This window comes from Pezoporus wallicus, unplaced genomic scaffold, assembly GCF_028554395.1.
Source record: "Pezoporus wallicus isolate ANWC-B61680 ecotype Strahan unplaced genomic scaffold, APGP_CSIRO_Pwel_v1 contig_5967, whole genome shotgun sequence".
Lineage (NCBI taxonomy): Eukaryota > Metazoa > Chordata > Aves > Psittaciformes > Psittacidae > Pezoporus > Pezoporus wallicus.
The window spans coordinates 3,882,223-3,901,553 of record NW_026639377.1 but is presented as its reverse complement, the minus strand read 5'-3'; the positions used below and the strand labels follow the sequence as shown (position 1 = coordinate 3,901,553).

General features: G+C 44.6%; 1 protein-coding gene across 5 annotated transcripts in view; it reads right to left on the bottom strand.

Annotated features, from left to right (window-relative positions):
- Window positions 1-7,368, bottom strand: part of ANO1 (anoctamin 1) — an 82,860-nt gene extending 75,492 nt beyond the window's left edge. For 3 of the 5 annotated variants that reach the window (XM_057414380.1, XM_057414381.1, XM_057414382.1), the window contains exon 1: window positions 7,226-7,365. In XM_057414380.1, coding sequence (XP_057270363.1) covers window positions 7,226-7,268 — 43 coding nt within the window. In that variant the 5' untranslated portion in view covers window positions 7,269-7,365. Of the gene's footprint in view, window positions 1-7,225 lie in introns of all 5 variants that reach the window. The other 2 variants (XM_057414383.1, XM_057414379.1) reach the window with 2 other exon arrangements.
- Window positions 7,369-19,331: the final 11,963 nt, after the last annotated feature.

Genomic DNA, 19,331 nt, shown 5'->3' with positions numbered 1-19,331 from the left:
CACTGCCAGGGATGGGGCAGACACAACTTCTCTGGGCAACCTGTGCCAGCGCCTCAGCACCCTCACAGGGAAGAACTTCTGTCTAAGATCTCATCTCAGTCTCCCCTCTGTCAGTTTAAAGCCATTCCCCCTTGTCTTGTCCCTACAGGCCCTTGTCCAAAGCCCCTCTCCAGCTTTCCTGTAGCCCCTTTAGGCACTGGGAGCTGCTCTAAGGTCTCCCTGGAGCCACCTTCTTTTCAGGCTGAGCAAGCCCAGCTCTCTCAGCCTGTCTCCAGATCAGAGCTGCTCCAGCCCTTACAGCATCTCTTTGGCCTCCTCAGGACTCACTCGAGCAGGTCCCTTTTGTGTTGGGGGCCCCAAAGCTGAACACAGTACCAGGTCCAGCTGCTTTGACATGGTCTGCTTAGTCTTATCCTTGCAGTGGTTCTGCCTCTGATACCTCCCTTCAGATATATTGTGGCACCAAACATTACATCCCAAACTGTTACATGCATCCCTTCCATCAGCAGTATCTATACCTGATCAAACACAAAAGATTGGCTTCTCTATAAAAATACACCATAGCAATGCTAACCCAAACTAAAGAGATGATTTAATATGAAGCTGAATGCTCTACTCACAGAAACACAGCAGCAAATGCAGCATGCCCACACAATCCTTTCTCCTCCTCTTGCTGGGTTGCCAAAATTGCCTGCATCCATCAGCAGAAAACCTTTTCAGGACAATAGTGCCGCAGCTTGCTGTGATGAATTTAATGGTATTTGCATAAAAGCTGTCATCTTTTGCAGTCTGCAGTAGATTTCTTCTGGGCAATCATAGCACAAGCATAAAGTCATACCATATTTTGAATCCCTGCCTGCCAAAATCCAGGAAGAATCGCAAAGCACATTCACTGACATGTCTTGTGGTACATCGTCAGCCAAGATGCTATAGCACTAATGATGTGACATAAATACAGAATAGATTTTGCTTTGACTGTTAACACAGCACTAGACACATTTCTGACACTTTCCTTACTTCAAAGCAGTTGAAAAACTAAAACTTTGAGTGATGTGTAGCCCTGAAACCTCCACCTTGGCTCTTGGTCCTCTTCTTAAGAACCATTACAAAACTCCCACAATATCATGCTAAAAAGCAGTTTAAAATGCATTCCGAGGACTCTGAATTTATTACTTTTACCTGTGTGATGTTGCTGAAGTCAGTATCTGCTCACTTTTCCTACTTTTTTTTTAAAATGTGTTCTGAACCTCCACTGGAAATGACATTTGGTTGCCAACCTTTTCCCTTTCTCACTAGTTTAGTGCTGTGAAATGTGTTCTTCTCTCTCTAGACATTTTTTTTCCTAGTGAACCTTACTTCTAAACACACCGATCCCTACTGCACATCCCAAGTTTGTTCTGCAAGCAGAACTCCAGCTGACATTAATGAAGAGTACAAGAGGCAACAAATATTTGCAATGCGTTTAGAAAGCAAAGGGTTTTTTTTTCTCATTTTAGTACATAGTCAGCAAGTTTCTCTCTACACAAGATACAAATAGTGGGAGAGGTAAGCCAGCAGGACTGGGAGCCAGGAATACTTAACTTGTAATCACTGATGTCATGATGCAAGTTAAATAATTTATAAGATAGAAAAAGAGCAGTTAATGCCTGCAAACCACTTAGCCTTTTCATAACAGATTTCAGGTTTTAAATCTTCTTCAGAGCACTTCTAGTCATGTGCAAAGAGCCATAGGTGTTTGTATCGGCTTAGAAAACGAAAAAAGTTCTATTTTTCAGAGCTGCAGCCTGAAAGGACATTTTGACAATTCTATAGATTATTAATGCACCATTCTTAGGAAAAATCCAGGTCCTCGCACAGATACAGAGCTGCCAAGAGTCAATCAGATATGTAGATAAGGTAAGCAGGCAAAGCTACTAAAGAGGAATGGCATTGGATCAAGTGTTACTAGTGCATTTTTATCAGATCAAATCTGGAAATAGTTCCCATAATGGCTGGAAGGACACACTGCAAGCAGAAGATTCAAAGACATAAACTGTGGAAGTCTGAAGGAGAGAAAAGGAGAGAAAAAAAACCCTGGCATGTGGGCCAGCCACAGAGGAGAGGCAGGGACAAGACCCTGGAGACAGCAAAGGAAGCTGTAGCAGCACAACATGGGGTGCAGCACAAAGAAACACAACAAACGAGGAGTGAGGACAGACACAGGACAAGGGGCAGTTGCCTGCAGATAATGGTGAAAGGATACAGGGAGACTAGGAGGCAGGGAGAAGGGACAACCCTCCCACCAGAAGGTAGTATGACTTTGAGAAATAAAGGGATGAGGGATCCAAATCAAAGGCTAAACCAAATAAATAAAACTCCATTTCCCTTGAGGGCCTGTGGGCCAGCCACTGAAGTGGCAGTAGGGACAAATGTAGTCCAGCACTAGGAGCTTTGCTTCTTGTGTGTCCCAAGCCTCCCCAGCAAGGCAGCCACTGTGTTTTTTTCTAAAAGGCCTGTATTTACCATAAATTACCTCACAGTGATAACAGAGACATCACTATCCTTTTGTGCTTTTCAGAGTACCGGAAAGAAATTGTGCCCTCTTAGTCACATTACTCCATGACATCTAACAGTTGACACAAGATGACTTAGCACCACTGAAAATAACCCTGGGATGGGGCTGCAGCAAGGCACATAGGCTGCCAACACCCGAAAACATGGCATTTGTAAACCCCACAATGGGGTTTATACCTACAACACAACTGCAAGTCCTGCCATCATTCCAAGTCTGTCAGTGAGCACTGGGTGAGGTCAGGAAGGTGAATATTCCCATAATAGCACAGATCATCCCCAGTTAAACTCCTTTTGTAGTCTGAAAGTAAGCAGAACTATTTCATGCCAGTATTGTTGTCTTGGCTTGTAGAATGAAATATGAGGATGTCACAGAAGTACTTCAGAATGCCTGAAAACACTCACAAGAAATAAGAAAGGAAGAAAGAAGTGGTGACTTGTTCACGGAGCTGATCAGTCTAATGCTTTACCTTTCAAGTGACCCAAGAACTCTACATAAACTTTATATGAAATGAGTGTTTGATAGCTCAGGTACTTTCAATTCCCCATCATCTTACCAAAGGAAAATGCTAAGGACTTCAGGCAGGCTATCCTGTGGAGACAGCTCTTCCCTGTGCAGACTGCAGCAAATGAAGATGTAACAGCCTTTCAATGCTACAGTTCAAAGATTTAGGAGTACCTTGATAACACACAGCAGGATATAGAGCTCTGTGTGGAGGCAAACAAAATCTCATTCCCAGGAAGCCAAAACCCTTGCTGTATGGTGGTTTACAGCTATGTATCTAAGGCTGGCTTTCAGTGAGAGCAGCTTCTCCCTCCTTCGCCTCCTGGAGAAGTCTCTGGTCAGGAGTGTATCAGAGGATGGCTTACTGAGGACCCAGTGGCATAAGACTGTGAAGTATCCCCATGAAAAAGGAGGGGAGATGAGCAAACTTAGCATTCACCAGCCTTTCACACAGTAAACTCAGGAAGTTTGTCGTACCTGTCACAGTCCCTTCCTTTCTTCCCTCTCCCCAAAGCGAGTCTAATTTAAAGCAAGCCTTTTTTTTTTTCCCCAACCACAGCACGTCCCCAAGAATTTCCTTTCCTCAAAATCGCCAGAATCCAAAGGGTGTAATTCAAATCAAAAGGGGCATTTTTCCCTTCCTGATGCCAATAAATTCTGCTTCCCAGGGTTAGTCTTCTGCCTGCTGCTTTGGCCAGCTACTTTTACCCTGGATTTCACATCCCACCCATCCAAACACAGCATGCAGCCATCGGGCTACATGCACATCACTAGCACACCCACCGATCTGGCACTCCAGTGCCCCACTTCCCACCGTCTCAATCACAGAATCCCAGACTGGTTTGGGTTGGAAGGGACCTTAAAGCTCATCCAGTTCCAATCCCCTGCCACAGGCAGAAGCACCTTCCACTAGACCAGGCTGCACTAGACCTTGAACCTGGCCTTGAACACTGCCAGGGATGTGGCAGCCACAGCTTCTCTGGGCAATCTATGCCACCGCCTCACCTCCCTCACCTCCACTTGCAGCAAGAGACCTATGGTTATGTTTCCATGCATATTACAGTCTCCAGAAGAGGTCCGAGTGACTGACACACTGCCCTGCTTCCTGCCAGCCTTGCACAGGACAAGGGAGCACAGCTATTCAGCATTCCCAAGGCATATGCCTGCAGCCCAGCACCAAGCCAAAGCAGCTGCTTCAGATGTGTATGTGCTCATCCCCTAGAAATTAATAAGTTATTGCTACAAATTAAAATACTAAGTTAATGATGTGCATGACTGTGAGTTACAGGGCTGGAAAAGGAGTCCTAAATAAATCAATACGGTTATTAGTCCCTTGTCATCTCTGATTATTTATCAGCTTAATATGCTTCATCGTTTTCACTGCTAATGGAAATAGCTGCAGTGCTACCATGGGAAGCAAGGCTAAGACATATGAAAAACCTACGAGGCTGTGCTGAAGTCCCACCTCCAGACAGAACTATGTCTTCCAGAGGAAAAAGAGAAAGCATTTCATTTTCTGGGCTGGTAGTCTGATGACACTGAAGTTGGTGACAAAAACTCATGGTTTTCAAATGGGTGTTCCCTCACGGAATTTTTGATTGTTGAAATGCAGTGGTTAAAGATTTGACTCCTAATCCCGGGCTTAGTCCTGAGCAGTTGTCCCAGTGCCTCTGAAGCGATAGGATATCACCATGGTCCTCTCAGAGGCCAACATGCCAGTAGGTTTCCCCAGAGCCCACCCCAATTGACCTTCATTAGGTACTTCATTACCCCAGAACATGAGGAAGAAACTGGCATCAAGTAAGCTGGCAGGCACTAGCTGTGGTGTCTGGGTCCTCAGGGCACAGATGTAGCTAAGGACAAGTGGTATCCTTTTGGCCTTTGGTGGCATCCTTTCATGCCACCAAAGGCCAAAAATAAGGTACTGAGGTCACTTTTTTCCTGGTTAACAAAAAGTAAAATAGCACTTTGGATACAGGCAATTGATAGGATTTACCCAGAGCTAAGTGGAGTTTGGGCTCCACTTGCTCCCCTGTCTCCTATTATCCTCTCATTTACTCCATCTTTTTCCTAACTCTTTTTACCAAGCAAGTTTCCATCACTGACTGCAGGAGGCTTATTGAGTATAAGGACCATGTAAAAACCTCAAGAACAGGTTGCCACATATCTCTCCGATAGATGCAAAAAAATTGCCAAACAATTGGTAAGATTTGTACCACAATACATGGATCCATTATGGAATTAGGCAGGACTTTCATCTGACAAACAGCTTTTACAAGCAAGCTCTTTTGGGTGGGTGATCAACAGAGATACAAACACATGACTCCAAGAAGAAAAGTGCTCCTTGAACTCACTGATGAGGCTGGTGTGCAGTGTTCACACTGCTAATGGGTGATCTGGTACATTAAATGACAATGTAAAATACCATGTGAAGTTTCTCAAAGCTGAAGAGCACTCAAACAATTTCTCAGGGCTCTCTCCCTCACACTGTGATGATAAATTGCCACCTGCTCCATGACTAATGATAGAGCTTTGTTAGTGCCATTTTATCATTTAGTCCTCTTACCAACAGCTCTATTATAGAGTCATAGAATCCCAGACTGGTTTGCGTTGAAAGGGACCATAAAGCTCATCCAGTTCCAACCCCCTGCCATGGGCAAGGACACCTTCCATTATACCAGGTTGCTCCAAGCCCCGTCCAACCTGGCCTTGAACACTGCCAACTTCTCTGGGCACCCTGTGCCAGCGCCTCACCACCCTCACAGGGAAGAACTTCTGCCTAAGAGCTCATCTCAACCTCCCCTCTGTCAGGTTAAAGCCATTCCCCCTTGTCCTGGCCCTACAGGCCCTTGACAGAACTCCCTCTCAAGATTCTTTGTTAACATGCTTTGAGAACACTTCAGCTTCCCATGCTTTTCTTCTTCCCATTGCAGTTTTGAGAATTTCAAGCTCCTTTATTTTGATAAAGAAGTTAATGGGGGACAGCCAGTGGCCCACAGAAACCCTATACCCCAGTATTTGGATATCAAGCCCAGCTGGTTTATGTCAGACACTAAAGAAACAATTTTCTTTCCAAGCTGAGCACTTGGGCTAGCCTACAGTTTGATGAGCATACAGCAGTTCCTTTAGAAATGGGCTGATCTCCAGTGAAATATTTGGCCATTTAATGAGTAGGCTCCAGGATAACAGTTTTCGTGGGAATCCAAAAAGAAGTAGTAAAGACTAGGGCTCCCCATGCTATTCTTAGCTGCAAACAGTTAAGATTTGGAATTTTGATTGGAAAGCATGGAATTTAGAAATGGTGCCATTCTAAATTTACTGCACTTGTATACAGTTCAGCTGGATAATCGTATGTGTTCCAGTATGTTCCTGGTTAGCATCTCAGTTTGAGTTTTATTGTCTCTAAACTGGTAGAAAAATGCAGTCAGTAAATAGTGCTTTGCAGAATTTGTGTTCTAGTGAGTGTGTGCACAAAGGTTTTACACACACAATGTGGATGCAGATTTTATATAAACACCTCTGTGGGTGCACATGCATGCACACAGACACCGAGCTGTGAATTATTTCCAGAGGAAAGCCAACGAAATTCCCACCCCCTACCATTTAAACGATCGCTCTTTGGCTCTAAACATTCTCTAAATTCCCAGCCAAGGAATGTATTTTCCCCTTCCAATACATATAATTTATTTTGCTGCACACATTAGTTAATGATACAGAGCTACATGATTTTACAGACCCAGCGCATTTTCTAAGACCTTTTTTGCTTTGCTGCTCTTTGGTGGCCCAGTGCAAATTCACAGCAGTCATCAGCCCAAGGATTTGTCATATCTGCTTTGTACTCCAGCAGTTTTTCATAATTAGATTGGCTTTCCGGGGTTAGACAGGCTTTTAATTATTGTATTAATGGAGGTAAAAGGGACTTTACACTGGTTCATCGTTTGGGGCGGGGTGGAGGGAGGGGGAGTCATTACGGGACACAGCTATTTTATTTCTTTGTTACTTTGCAGAGATTATTCCTGAATTTTTAAATATAGCCGATAAAACGCTAATAATAAATCCCTTATCGGGGCACTGGGAGCGGAGGCCCGAGGCGAGCGACCGCCCGCAGAGCCGAGAAAAAGCTCACCCCATACCACCCCATTCCCGTACCCCACATTCCCGCAGACTTACGCGGTGCCGGCAGCCTGTCCAGGTGGATCTCATCCTTATCCATCTCCGAGCAGATCCCCGCAGCCCACTCGCTACTTGGTATCAAACTGAACTTCCCAGGATCCCTCCTCCTCTTCCCCCTTCCTCCTCCCCCTCCTTGTTTTCGGGGAGGGCCCCGCGCATCCAACTAGCAGCACCACTCGGCGTCCCGGCCACACTTTAAATAAGGGCGCGGGGAGCGCGTCCCTCCGCGGTAGCCGCCTCCCATACGCGCCGCGCCGGTCCCTCCCCGCGCACCCTGCGCGCAGCTCCGCGCCTACCTGCGGGGGCAGTTAGCTGCCCTGACCTTGGAGCTGCGCCGGAGCGACGGCGGCAGCTGCCTGGCGGGGACAGCGCGGCCGCGAAAGGTCAGCACGTCCTGCGCGCCGGCGGAGACACCGGGGGCACCCCGGCGGGGCAGAACCCTCTGGGACCCCGGCGCGGCAGCGGTTTAATCGCTTCCCCGCTGCGTTTCCTACCGGCGATGGTTGTTCTAAGAGTTCCCGCGCCTCGCAGCTTAACAAAAAGGGTTCAAAAAGGACCATCCCGTGCCGATACGCTTCCGGAGCGGAGCTACTGGCGGGGTCACACGCCTACCCCCCCCAGCCGGGGTACGGCTGGACCGCTCCCGGCTCCCCGCTGCCCGTGCTTCCCGCTTCTCCAGCCGCGCCGACCGGGCAGGAAGGGCCCCATTGCGAAGGGAGGCTCTGCCCTGCCTGCCACGGTCGGACCCAAGAGGGACGCGCCGAACATCACCGGCAGACTCAGGTCCTCGCAGAATAACACCAGGTTACCTTGTGACCACTGGGTTTTTAGAAATCACAGTCACAGGCTGGTTTGCTTTGAAAGGGACTATAAGGCTCATCCAGTTCCAAACTCCTGCCATGGGCACGGACACCTTCCACTAGACCAGGTTGCTCCAAGCCCCGTCCAACCTGGCCTTGAACACTGCCAGGGATGGGGCAGCCACAGCTTCTCTGGGCAACCTGTGCCAGCACCTCAGCACCCTCACAGGGAAGAACTTCTGCCTAAGAGCTCATCTCAGTCTGCCCTCTGTCAGGTTAAAGCCGTTCCCCCTTGCCCTGTCCTTACAGTCCTTGTCCAAAGCCCCTCTCCAGCTTTCTTGTAGCCCCTTTAGGCACTGGGAGCTGCTCTAAGGTCTCCCTGGAGCCTCCTCCAGGCTGAACAAGCCCAGCTCTCATCCTGTCTCCAGATCAGAGCTGCTCCAGCCCTTGCAGCTTATCAGTGGCAACCTCTGGACAAATGTGAGGTGTGAAATAGTTGCCACTACTTTTTGCACCTCCAGCTGTGTGGCTACTGTATTTGCCATGATTTTTGAACAGGTTTCCAGGCTTATCCACCTCCACAGAGGTGCCCACACAGATTCTCTGGTATTCTCCAAATCTGCTGCTCGATCCCATGCTGCGCTGTAGAAGCCCACTCAAGCAAAACCAAAGCCGCACCATTCTCTGTTTGCTTTCTCTTTGTATTGTTTTTGTTGTGTTTTTTTTTTTTTTATCTCAGACAAGCACTTAACCCTCAAAACTGCAAAGACAGAAGTGCACAAGGGACCTGCCAGAAGCAAACAGGCTCAGCAGTATTCCCAACATCTGGCAGGCACTCCTGATTGGGTCAAGCTCCTGGCACTCCTGTCCCCAGCACCCATAGAAGGGACACTGCTGAGTAGCATCTAATCCTACTCTCAACTCTCCTTTGTCACCAAAAAAAGAGCAGGTTATGGCTTAGAGAAATCTATGGGACTGTAGTTTAAAATCAGAAAAGCATCTTCGTCTTTGTGGTTGGAGGTTCGACAGCAGGGACAGAAAACACGTCAAGATAAAGTTATATTTCTATATATTTATGCATATGGACTCTTCCTTCTTGGAATATAATCCCTAGATGTTTTGAAGCTGAGTCAGTATGTTTTGAGGCTACGTTTTGTATCTTTTTAGTCGTTTTTTTTGAGATGGCGTTTCAACTTGCATTTATTTAGTGTATTCTTTGCTGAAAACAAGCAAGTAGCTTGTGTTGAACTTGAAGCCTCACTTACCAGCTTGCTTCACCAGAGATGCAAGGCACTTGCAGAAAGAGCCTGCTCTTTTTCTTTCCCTCAAAATTAACATTTTGGATGGAGATTTACAACAGAACCAAATATGACCACAAGACCAACATGGATACTTGTTTTATGACTGGAAATAGCACTGGATTCCAATGTCCTAATCTCATCACAACTGCAAGCTGACCAGCTTGAGGCAGGCCAGCTAATCAAGGACATCATTTTGTAATACAGCAATAAAGCCAACATTACTGGCTCATTCCAGGTGTCTACATGTTAATGAGCAATCAGGCCACAAAGATGCTGCAAGGAGCACCTCTGTTCTGGATCTGGAGGGATCTTCAAGGTTCCTTCCAATCCAAACCAGTCTGTGATTCTATGATTTATTTGTAGTGTCCTGAAAATTAAAATACATTAATTTTCTAGTATTATTTTAGGAGGTCTGGAGCTGACATGGCCCAGATTGAAATGGAAAAAAATCTTGGTGGGATGTGGTACCTGTGCTTCACCTGGGAATACCAAGAGGCAGGACAAGGTTCCTTCCCATTCCCCTGTAAGAGCTATAGCAGATCCCTTAGCTGCTTTGGAGAAGCCCCTTGTTGGAAACTGCTGTCAAAAGCATGGGAAAATCCTGCATCTGGAGAGTTTGCCTGGCCTCCATCACTCCATGCTGCTTCCCACACTACTTCATTTTCCTGTCAGTATTTCCTGGGCTCTTCCCTGTGTGGGTGTACAGACTTTGTAGTTAGAGTAACAAAAGCTGGACCACTCTTTCACCTGAAGTGACAGGACAGAGCAGTGGGACTGCTCTGACTCTAAGAGCAGAGGAAACACCATTTGTCTTTTTAAGAGTCCCATGAGCTAAAATAGGCTGTTGGGCTGATAGGAAGCAGAGCCTCCAGCTACAGCTTTCTTCCTTAGCATGAGATAAACCCTGTATGCCATCTCAACACCTTCTTGGGAGAAGACTGGTAAAGGGATGGAGGAGCTACTGTCTATATAATAAAACTGCTTTCTTAACAATGAGGAAGGAGACAGTGCTGCTTGGCATCCACATCTATAATAAGTGCACTCACTGGAAACATTTAGAGTCTGCTCCTGCACAATGTACTGTGTACCTTTGTAACAGCAATAACGATGCAGTTCTTGGCTTCTGGAATTTGGAGCTGAGCAAAGGAAGACTCTGGGTCTTTCAGTACTCATAATCTGGGGAAATGCCAGGGCTTAAGGCCCACCATCCCAAATGGCAGAACAAGCCCACCAGCCACCTCTGTGCCTTGCACTTGCCTCTGGACTATTTTTATGAAGTCCTTTCCCCTTTGGAGGGGCAGGCAGTGAAGGCAGGAATACACTTCAGCTCTCTTTTCGGCTGGGGCATCCGGAGATAAGAGCCCATATCCCTGGCAGCCACCCGAAACAGCATGAACACAATCACATGATGGTGAAACAAACCCTGGCCGTGGCTGGGACAGCCTTCAGCATGGCATGCGGCACTCTCATTGGTGCACTCAACAAATAAAAATTCAAGGGATACGTTGTATATGAAATAGAGAATCAGGTTCCAGGGAGCCCTAAAATCACAGGCAATGAGGGAAAGACTAATGGAATAATAAATCACAATATCAAAACTGAAGCATATCTGAGAAATTAGCAAGTGGCAAGATTAAGATGAACAGAAAGCCTTTTTGCCATGTAATATACCAAAACCATAAGATTATGATGTAAATTGTAATACAGCACTAAAAACTCTGGCTGTTGCTACATTTTCATGTGATACAAGCCAAGTCAGAAGCACAGATTTTTTTAAAGAGCACTGAGAAACATTTATGAAAAATAGCTCCATGGTGTCTACCATACAAAGTAGCCTGGCTATAATTTTCAGCTCAGTAAGCTCTTAAGCCTCTGATTGTTGGAAAGGCATTTGCAGGGAAAGACATTCTGTTTCTTATCTCCTTCCTTTCTGCTTCCCACTGACAGGCCCTGAGTCCTGGGCTAGATGGCAAGTCTTTGGGCTCTGTAACACTGCATTGATGCAGAGCTCATGTACTTAAAGCACATAATATTTTGTTTGTTTCAAATTTATTTAGGTCAAGCGTAGATGTATGGGAATTATTAAGCAGATACTGCTAAAAACATTATTCCATCAATGCCCCAATCTTGCAAGTGCTACTGTGCATATTTATATGAAATATTACTTCTGTAAACAGTCTCGACTTTCTTGAGTGTGTGATTTAACGTTTTGTCGAAATGGAGTGAGAAAACCATTACTGTTTGTAAATAGTAATGCCTAGTATAGCAAATAGATGCTTAACCTGAAGGCAGTTTAAGGACTGAATCAAACAATGTCTACAGTAAAAAAACATTTGCTACTTTACAGGTCTTTGTGCCAGTGGCAAAAGCAGGTTGGGGGTCACCACACATTCCCTAAATTCAGAATAAATATTCAGGATGACTGATTTTCACAAGGTTAGCCAATGTAACAGGAGTGAAAAATGAAGTTCTGCATAGCAAAATTTGCAAGACAGAGCCCTCCCTGCTTCTGCATATGTAAAGAATATTTCCTTATGAAATGCTTTCACCAGTTACCATTATGGATGCAGGCAGGGTTTTCCCATTAATGATGCTGAAGTTTCCAAGTGTCATTTGACAGAAGTTAGAGAAACCTCCCACTTTCTCCCCCTGCAATTTACAGTTGGAAGTGACAAAGCCCAAGAGGCCAGCCAGGACAGGAAGAGAGAAGATTTGACTCAGATGATGTGAGTCATGGTTGGTTTCCAATTCTCTCCTTGCTGCTCCTGCAAGGAAACTCTTACAGCCATGGCAAGCTGACTGGAGGGGTGGGAAGCAAAACTGAGCCCACTCCAGCTTCTTTTAACCCTCTGTCTTTGGATCCATTCCCTCCTCATCCCAAAGCAGATTAGCTGGACCCAAGCTACTGCTGATCTGAGTTTTCCTGATTTGTTTCTATGAGGTCATCAGTTTCAAGCTTCTGAAGGAAGTTGGTGCTATACTCAAGAATATCCTTGCATGGAAAACAAGCAGGGGGAATTAGAGGGTTGTACAAGCCTGAAGGGCTACAACCTCATTGGCATTACAGAGATGTGGTGGGACACTGACTAGAGTGTTGGAATGGAAGGATACAGGCCTGTGGCAGTGGGATTGGAACCAGATGATCTTTAAGGTCCCTTCCCACCCAAACCATTCTATGATTCTATGATTTAGAGAAGTTTTTCCTAATCTCAATCCCTTCTTGCTATATGGCAAGTCTATTAGCCCACAGCCATTTCCATTACACATATATGTTCCCTTCTCTTTGATCTGCATGGCTAAACTTACTGATTACTTTCTTAAACTGAACCTTCAAGTAACTAGGATAGAAAAAATACAAATTTGCTCCATAGAGAGCAAAACAGGGTAAAGTATTTTCTTGCCACTGTTTGCATTCCTTGGAGCCAGCATCCTCCTCAGCACACGTTTAGGGCACTAACAGTGGTTCAAATTAATGCACTGTCAGCAGCTTGGACACTGGAAGACCATACCCTATGTGCTACAGTCATCTACAACACATCTACAGGGCAGAGAGACAGCAGAAACAGCATCCTGCACAGACTTACCAGTTATCAGCAGATATGACTAAAACAGCTCAAGATTTGATACCCACTGCAGGTTAGACTCCAAAAAGCCTGGAGGTTAGATAGCGCTTCCAGAAGGTTCTACTGGTGCTTCTAGCCCCTCAGTGTGACCACCTGCTTGCCATCAGAGATCACACCATGATGCTGGGCTCCCTATCCAGCCCACCTTGTGGGCAGCTAGGGAGGAAGCTGAGGCCTCTATTAACTCTGTGCAGGCTGTAGGCATCTCTGGTGCGTGTGGTCCTCTCACAAGTGCCTTTTAAGCACTGGGAGCTGAGGATTTAAGAGTCTTATTTTACAGTAACTTCACAAAAATGGATTGAGGACTTGTGTAAATGAGTGAATATCTGAAGTTAAAGCAGTACCAGATTGTAATAGAGCAGCAAAGAAGCTGTTGCGCTAATATTTGGATAATATTACACATGGATCTGCTTTTTTGCACCATTACTATAGTGCAAGTCTCAGTGATCTCCATACAGTAATTATTTCCCACGTAACATATAAATATTATAATGTCTTTCATGGGCGTGAGACATCAGCAGGAAAATTACACATATGACTGTCACTGAATTGTAGGTTTAAATTGTGTTATTTCATCCTTTCAATTATCATTGCTGGTAACAGGTGTCTGGTAGTTTTTCAGTGTGTTTGGTTGTGTTTGGGGTATTTTTTAACTGGTTACAGTATCTATGTTAATATCCACAGTTTATCACCAAGGTGTTTGTGGTTTAAACACATGAATCATGAATTCAATCAGGATCTCCATGAGGACTCCCTGAAAACAGGAGAACAATGACCTGAGAATCCAGCTTGGGGCTGTGACTCAGTAGCAAGTTCAGAGTGATTCCCCAGTGTTTTCCCAAACACAAATATCCAAGGACCTGCATGAGAAGCTGGTTAAAGAAACAGTTGTGTTTACTTTTCCAGCCTCAAACCTCTGTGTTTCTGTGGCACAGGTATGGAAAGAAAGAAGTACAGAACCTTTTGAAGAAGAATTAATATTCAGTGATCCATCTGGGACAAGCCAGAGCATCACCTGCAATAGAAGGGTGCTGGCCTTGTAGTCAGGTATGGTTGTATCTTCATGTCTTTGAATATCAAAATGATCCAAGGAAGAATATAGACATTTTGGTGTTCTGCTTTGAATCTATTGACATTAAATAATGCAGCAGGAATTGTTTCCTTTTCAGATTGAACAGCATGTACTTTCTAGCAAGGTATCTGCAAATATAACTAACTTGTCTATATCCAGCTGAGTAATTATTAGTAACAAAGCCATGTCAGTTGTTACTGGATATAAATGCACCAGCACATAGCACATATGGATGTTTTAAAAGCTGTGGCTTTTAAACATGTAGCTGATGCTGGATCCAGTGTGTTCCCACAGCCCAGGTCTCTGCTTTCTTCAAAGCACCACCGTCTAGGCCATTTCTTCCCCTTTAATGTCCCACTCTCCACCTAATCTTAATAAACCTCTTTAATTGCACCACATGGGAGTTAATCTGTCATTTTGCAGCTCACCCTTAAGACTATCAAGCAGACATCTATCTGCAAGAAAAGGAAAAAGGGTGTTTGCAATCCCATTTTTGTCAGCACTGTGAGCCAAGAGGTACCAGGTCCTGGAGTCTGCTTTCAGAGGCGAGCTGCCTTTCAGGAAAACACAAATTACAGCAGCCTCTTACTGACCACAGATGAAAAGGGAATTCAAGGGAGTTTAGGCAGTTCTGTGTTTATCATTCATGTATATCAAAGTGGGAAATAGATACCCGCACACAAATTTCTGGTGCTTCATATTCTTCTCCAAATCAGCTCTTGAATATTCCCTTTCAAAATATAGGACCTTGAACAGCTTTTAAGATTTGCTGGACTCTTGTGTTGTGCTGGGGTATTTGTCACCAATACAGCCTTTAGCTGGTCACTGCTCTTTTCATAACTGAGTCCAGCAGTTCTTTCCCATCTGCTGGGTTGCTGACATGCTTTGTCCTATGCTCCCAAGTCACAACTGATGGGATGGATGCAATTTTCTGCCATTAACCAGGACCACAGTACAATATGCTTGGCAATATGGCCACTGACCCCAAATTATGATTTTTTTTCCCCATTCTGTGTTGCTGGACAGAACACAAATGGGGAGATCTGGTCCTTCATTACCACATCTGTAACTTTTTCTTCTTTCACCTATTTTATCAGTTGCTTCAACAATAATTTAAACCCAGGAGACTTATACTCAGTTCTTCTATCTTAACAGGTTGAGTTCCTGAGGGAATATGCCAACACCTGTACTGAAGATGGGGATATCAACACCTATGAAGTGATGTACTCGGCACAAGGTGTGAAAGGGTACCAGTGACAGAGTAAGAGACCTTCCAGTGTCTGATTCTGCTCCAAGTCCTTTTTCACAGGCACAACTTGCACAACCAACAACCCCCACATGTATAGTACCCCAAAAGAAGTCCTCAAATGTCTTTCACCATGAGATAATAAAGAGTATTATTTCATTATTGATTATATGGATGGAAACAATAAACCTGAACTGAATAAAGATAAGAAATGTCAATGTTCTTTATGAATATTTGTTTAAATACTTTAGAAAAATACACTTGCTATAAACCTATACATGTCTAATTTATCAGTGGGATTGGTATCATCTGGAAGTATGTAAAAACAATTCTGAAAAACTACAAGTTAAAAGTCTGGTTTCAATCCTTTATTTTTCCCCCCTCTGCTCTGATTTTCACACCTCTATCAGGTTTAGTTATTTAAGTTTTTTTCTCTGAACCTTGTGTCTTAAGAGACTTGCAGACTCCATCAATCTTTATCATGCTCTATTAAACACAAGAGGGCACCAACAAGCCAGTGGAGCTAGGTAGAAACTGTTCTGTCATAGAATAAAGCAGAAAATCAGTTACAACTCTTGAGAATGAGGTGGATTTTGAAAATAAAGGAAGGAAAGCAGTGCAATGCTTTATCATTCCTTTATCTGAAATGACTGGGAAAGTAATCCCTGGCATGTGCATATTATGGTGCCTCATTTCTTTCACTAGCTACAATTTGGACTATTTCCGATGGCAGATGGTTCAAAAGGAAGGTGGAATCCTGTTTCCTTGGTTTTATAAAGAGGGAATATAGCTTCTATGTTAAAATAAAAATACCAAATAACCTCCAGAATGCAAAGTTGAGCCAAAAGAGCATTAGCCTGTTCTTTAACATAGAAATGTCAGCAATATTTCACTGTGAAACACCAGTGAAGTGATCAGTGAATACCAAGTGCAAGGGTCCTGCACCTGAGTCAGGGCAATCCCAAGCACAAACACAGACCGAGTGGAAACTGGGTGGAGCAGCCCTGAGGAGAAGAATCTGGGGTTGGTTGGTGATGAGAAGCTCAGCATGACCAGGTTTCAGTGTGTGCTAGAGACAAGAACCTCACCATATTGGGCTGCATCCGCAGAACACGCATGAGCAGCTGGTCAAGGGAGGGGATTCTGCACCTCTACTGCACTCTGGGGAGACCCCCCCCCTGCAGTCCTGTGTCCAGCCCTGAGGCAGCAACACACGAGGGACATGGAGCTGTTGGAGCGAGTCCAGAGGTGACCACAGAGATGCTGTGAGGGCTGGAGCAGCTCTGCTCTGTAGGCCGAGAGAGCTGGGCTTGTTCAGCCTGGAGAAGAGAAGGCTCCAGGGAGACCTTAGAGCAGCTCTCAGTGCCTAAAGGGGCTACAAGAAACCTGGAGAGGGGCTTTGGACAAGGGCTTGTAGGGACAGGACAAGGGGGAATGGCTTTAACCTGACAGAGGGGAGACTGAGATGAGCTCTTAGGCAGAAGTTCTTCCCTGTGAGGGTGCTGAGGCGCTGGCACAGGTTGCCCAGAGAAGCTGTGTCTGCCTCATCCCTGGCAGTGTTCAAGGCCAGGTTGGATGGGGCTTGGAGCAACCTGGTCTAGTGGAAGGTGTTCCTGCCTGTGGCAGGGTGTTGGAACTGGATGAGCTTTAAGGTTGCTTCCAACACAAACCAGTCTGGGATTCTATGATTCTATGTTTGTATTACTCAGATTTCCAGTCCGTTTTTGGTTTCTTTGTATTTTCATAAACCATCTGACTAAAAAAGAAGTCTTGAAATATAAACTCAGATATGAAAGTTCTTAACGTAGTTCTTAACATCTCTTGAAATATGGCCATCTGCACATGCAGACAAGTAGAATCTGCCCTGGTGCAGAGGGTGCGTATGAGACCAGATACCACATAAATCATAAAAACATAGTTATGCTCTGATGGAAGGGCAATGTGAGCTGTGCTTCACTCGCCTGTCTAACTGCTGCATTTCTGCTGTGCTTTCTAGTCCCATTGCAAGATCCTAGGTCAGATTGAAAGATCACACATGTGAAAGATAAGTTGCTATTCATTTTCCCACTGTTGCTCATAAAAGCCTAATTCAAAGGATCATGATGGTTTAGTGCAACAAATGAGAGCAAGTTGGTTTTGGGGCTCCAGTGAATGGTTTTGACAATGGTTCTAACTTTTCCATCTGTCTCTTCTTTGACTTCAGACACTGAACGTTCCCTCCCTAGGTATTTCCTGCTGTCTTAGGTGCACTCTCATTCTTCCTGGGTTTTGATGTTCTAGTTCCCTCCCTAGGTATTTCCTGCTGTCTTAGGTGCACTCTCATTCTTCCTGGGTTTTGATGTTCTAGTTCTCAAGGTAATTATCTGTCTAGCCCTTCCCTCTTCCCAGCCTAAACAAACATTGCTAGAACTTGTTTCCAAAGGAATTAACACTTTACAGGTGAGCATGAGGTCTCAAAGGAGACTCCCCTGACTGAGAGCTCATTGAAATGGGACCTCTAAGTCAGCAGGTAGCAATCACAAGGACAAAATACGTTGTTTTACAAGTGCTAAACTATTTTTGCTCATATAAAAGCACATCTGAGCCCTGCACAACCCTGTAGAGCGTTAAAATGATTTAGCAATGTAGTCATACCATTAACAGGACAATGATTCCTAGGATGATGATCCAAGCATGAAAGTTTCAAGCTCTATTCTGCTTGGGAAAATGGTTCTACAATGACACAGATCTCACCATTAAGATTTTCATGAGAATTCCTCATGTTTGGACCTGCACAGAATTGCTTTTACCGTTCTCTGTGTTCATATAGGTAATGACCTCTCTGTTCACTGCTCTGTTCACCAGTCTGCCATGCCCAGGATGGATTTATTGGTGCATTCCAAATCATGAAACCTGTAGATGGGATAACCTCTACTATCAATTTAGCTGTCCTGGAACAAAGATAGAGGTGGTTGTGCAGAACCAAAGGCAGAAGGTCTTTGGGGAGTTTGGGGAAGGCAGGAGCAGGGCACTCGTGTAATCATGGCTGTTAAGTTTCTTTGTTCAGATACCCTCTAATTGATAGACATGCAATTACAAATGCTTGTAGCCTTATTTTTCACCTAGGTAAAAGTGCTAATTCATGGTTTCTGGATTTAGAAAACTCTCTTGGTTTTGTAAATATATATGTGTTGAAGATGTAATATGTATTAAATTCACCATAAACTCAGAAGTACCCTGCGACTTCAAAATGGTTTTGTGGATAAAACACAGAAGAGGGAGTAAAGAGATGCGAATCCTTCTCACACCATTAACTACCTTGCTTGTGAATATGAGTCAACCAAATTGTCTGTGCTTTATTTCTAATGTGTAAGTGCTGACAACATTTCCCTGGTTTACTAGGGAAAGAAAGACCACCACTCCTGCAAACTTGAGACCAAAACCTGGCTTTTCCAACCTTTGCAACAGTGGCTTCCAACTGCACTTACCAACCCTTGAAATCAGGAGAGTCTCTGGCTTAATAAAGTTTGTACGTGTGTGAGAGGGGCTTTTTCTTCAGTCACTTCATCTTAAGTAGCTGGTGGGATTGAGTAGAGAAGAGGAGCAGTTGGAGAGGAGTGTCCAATCAATGCCCAAGCCAAATGTTTCTCCATTTTACTTAATTCCAACAATACTAGTGGTTTTTCCTGAACTGTGCCACATGCCTCCAACTGTGTTTATGATGCAGGCATTTTTGTGCATGTGCGCTGGTAGCAGTGTTGATTCCTGCACTTGCAAAAGTTAGAGTTTTGCTTGTGCTGAACTGCACAACATCACTTCAAGCAGAATTGTTCCTGTCTTGTGCTGCTGGGACGTTTGAAAGTCAGCTTGTTCACTACACCTAACCAAACACTGTCCTCTGAGGCTTTTGGTCAGGGCTTCAGTAATGGATATTTGCTGACATCCTTCTGTCTTGCTTCCTTTTCATGAGTCATCATTCCTATTTTCATGTTTACCTCCTCTTTTATTTTACCTCCATTTTATTCTTTTTGCCTTCCTTTAATTTCTGTTCTTTTTATCTACAGAGATTTTACATATGTGCC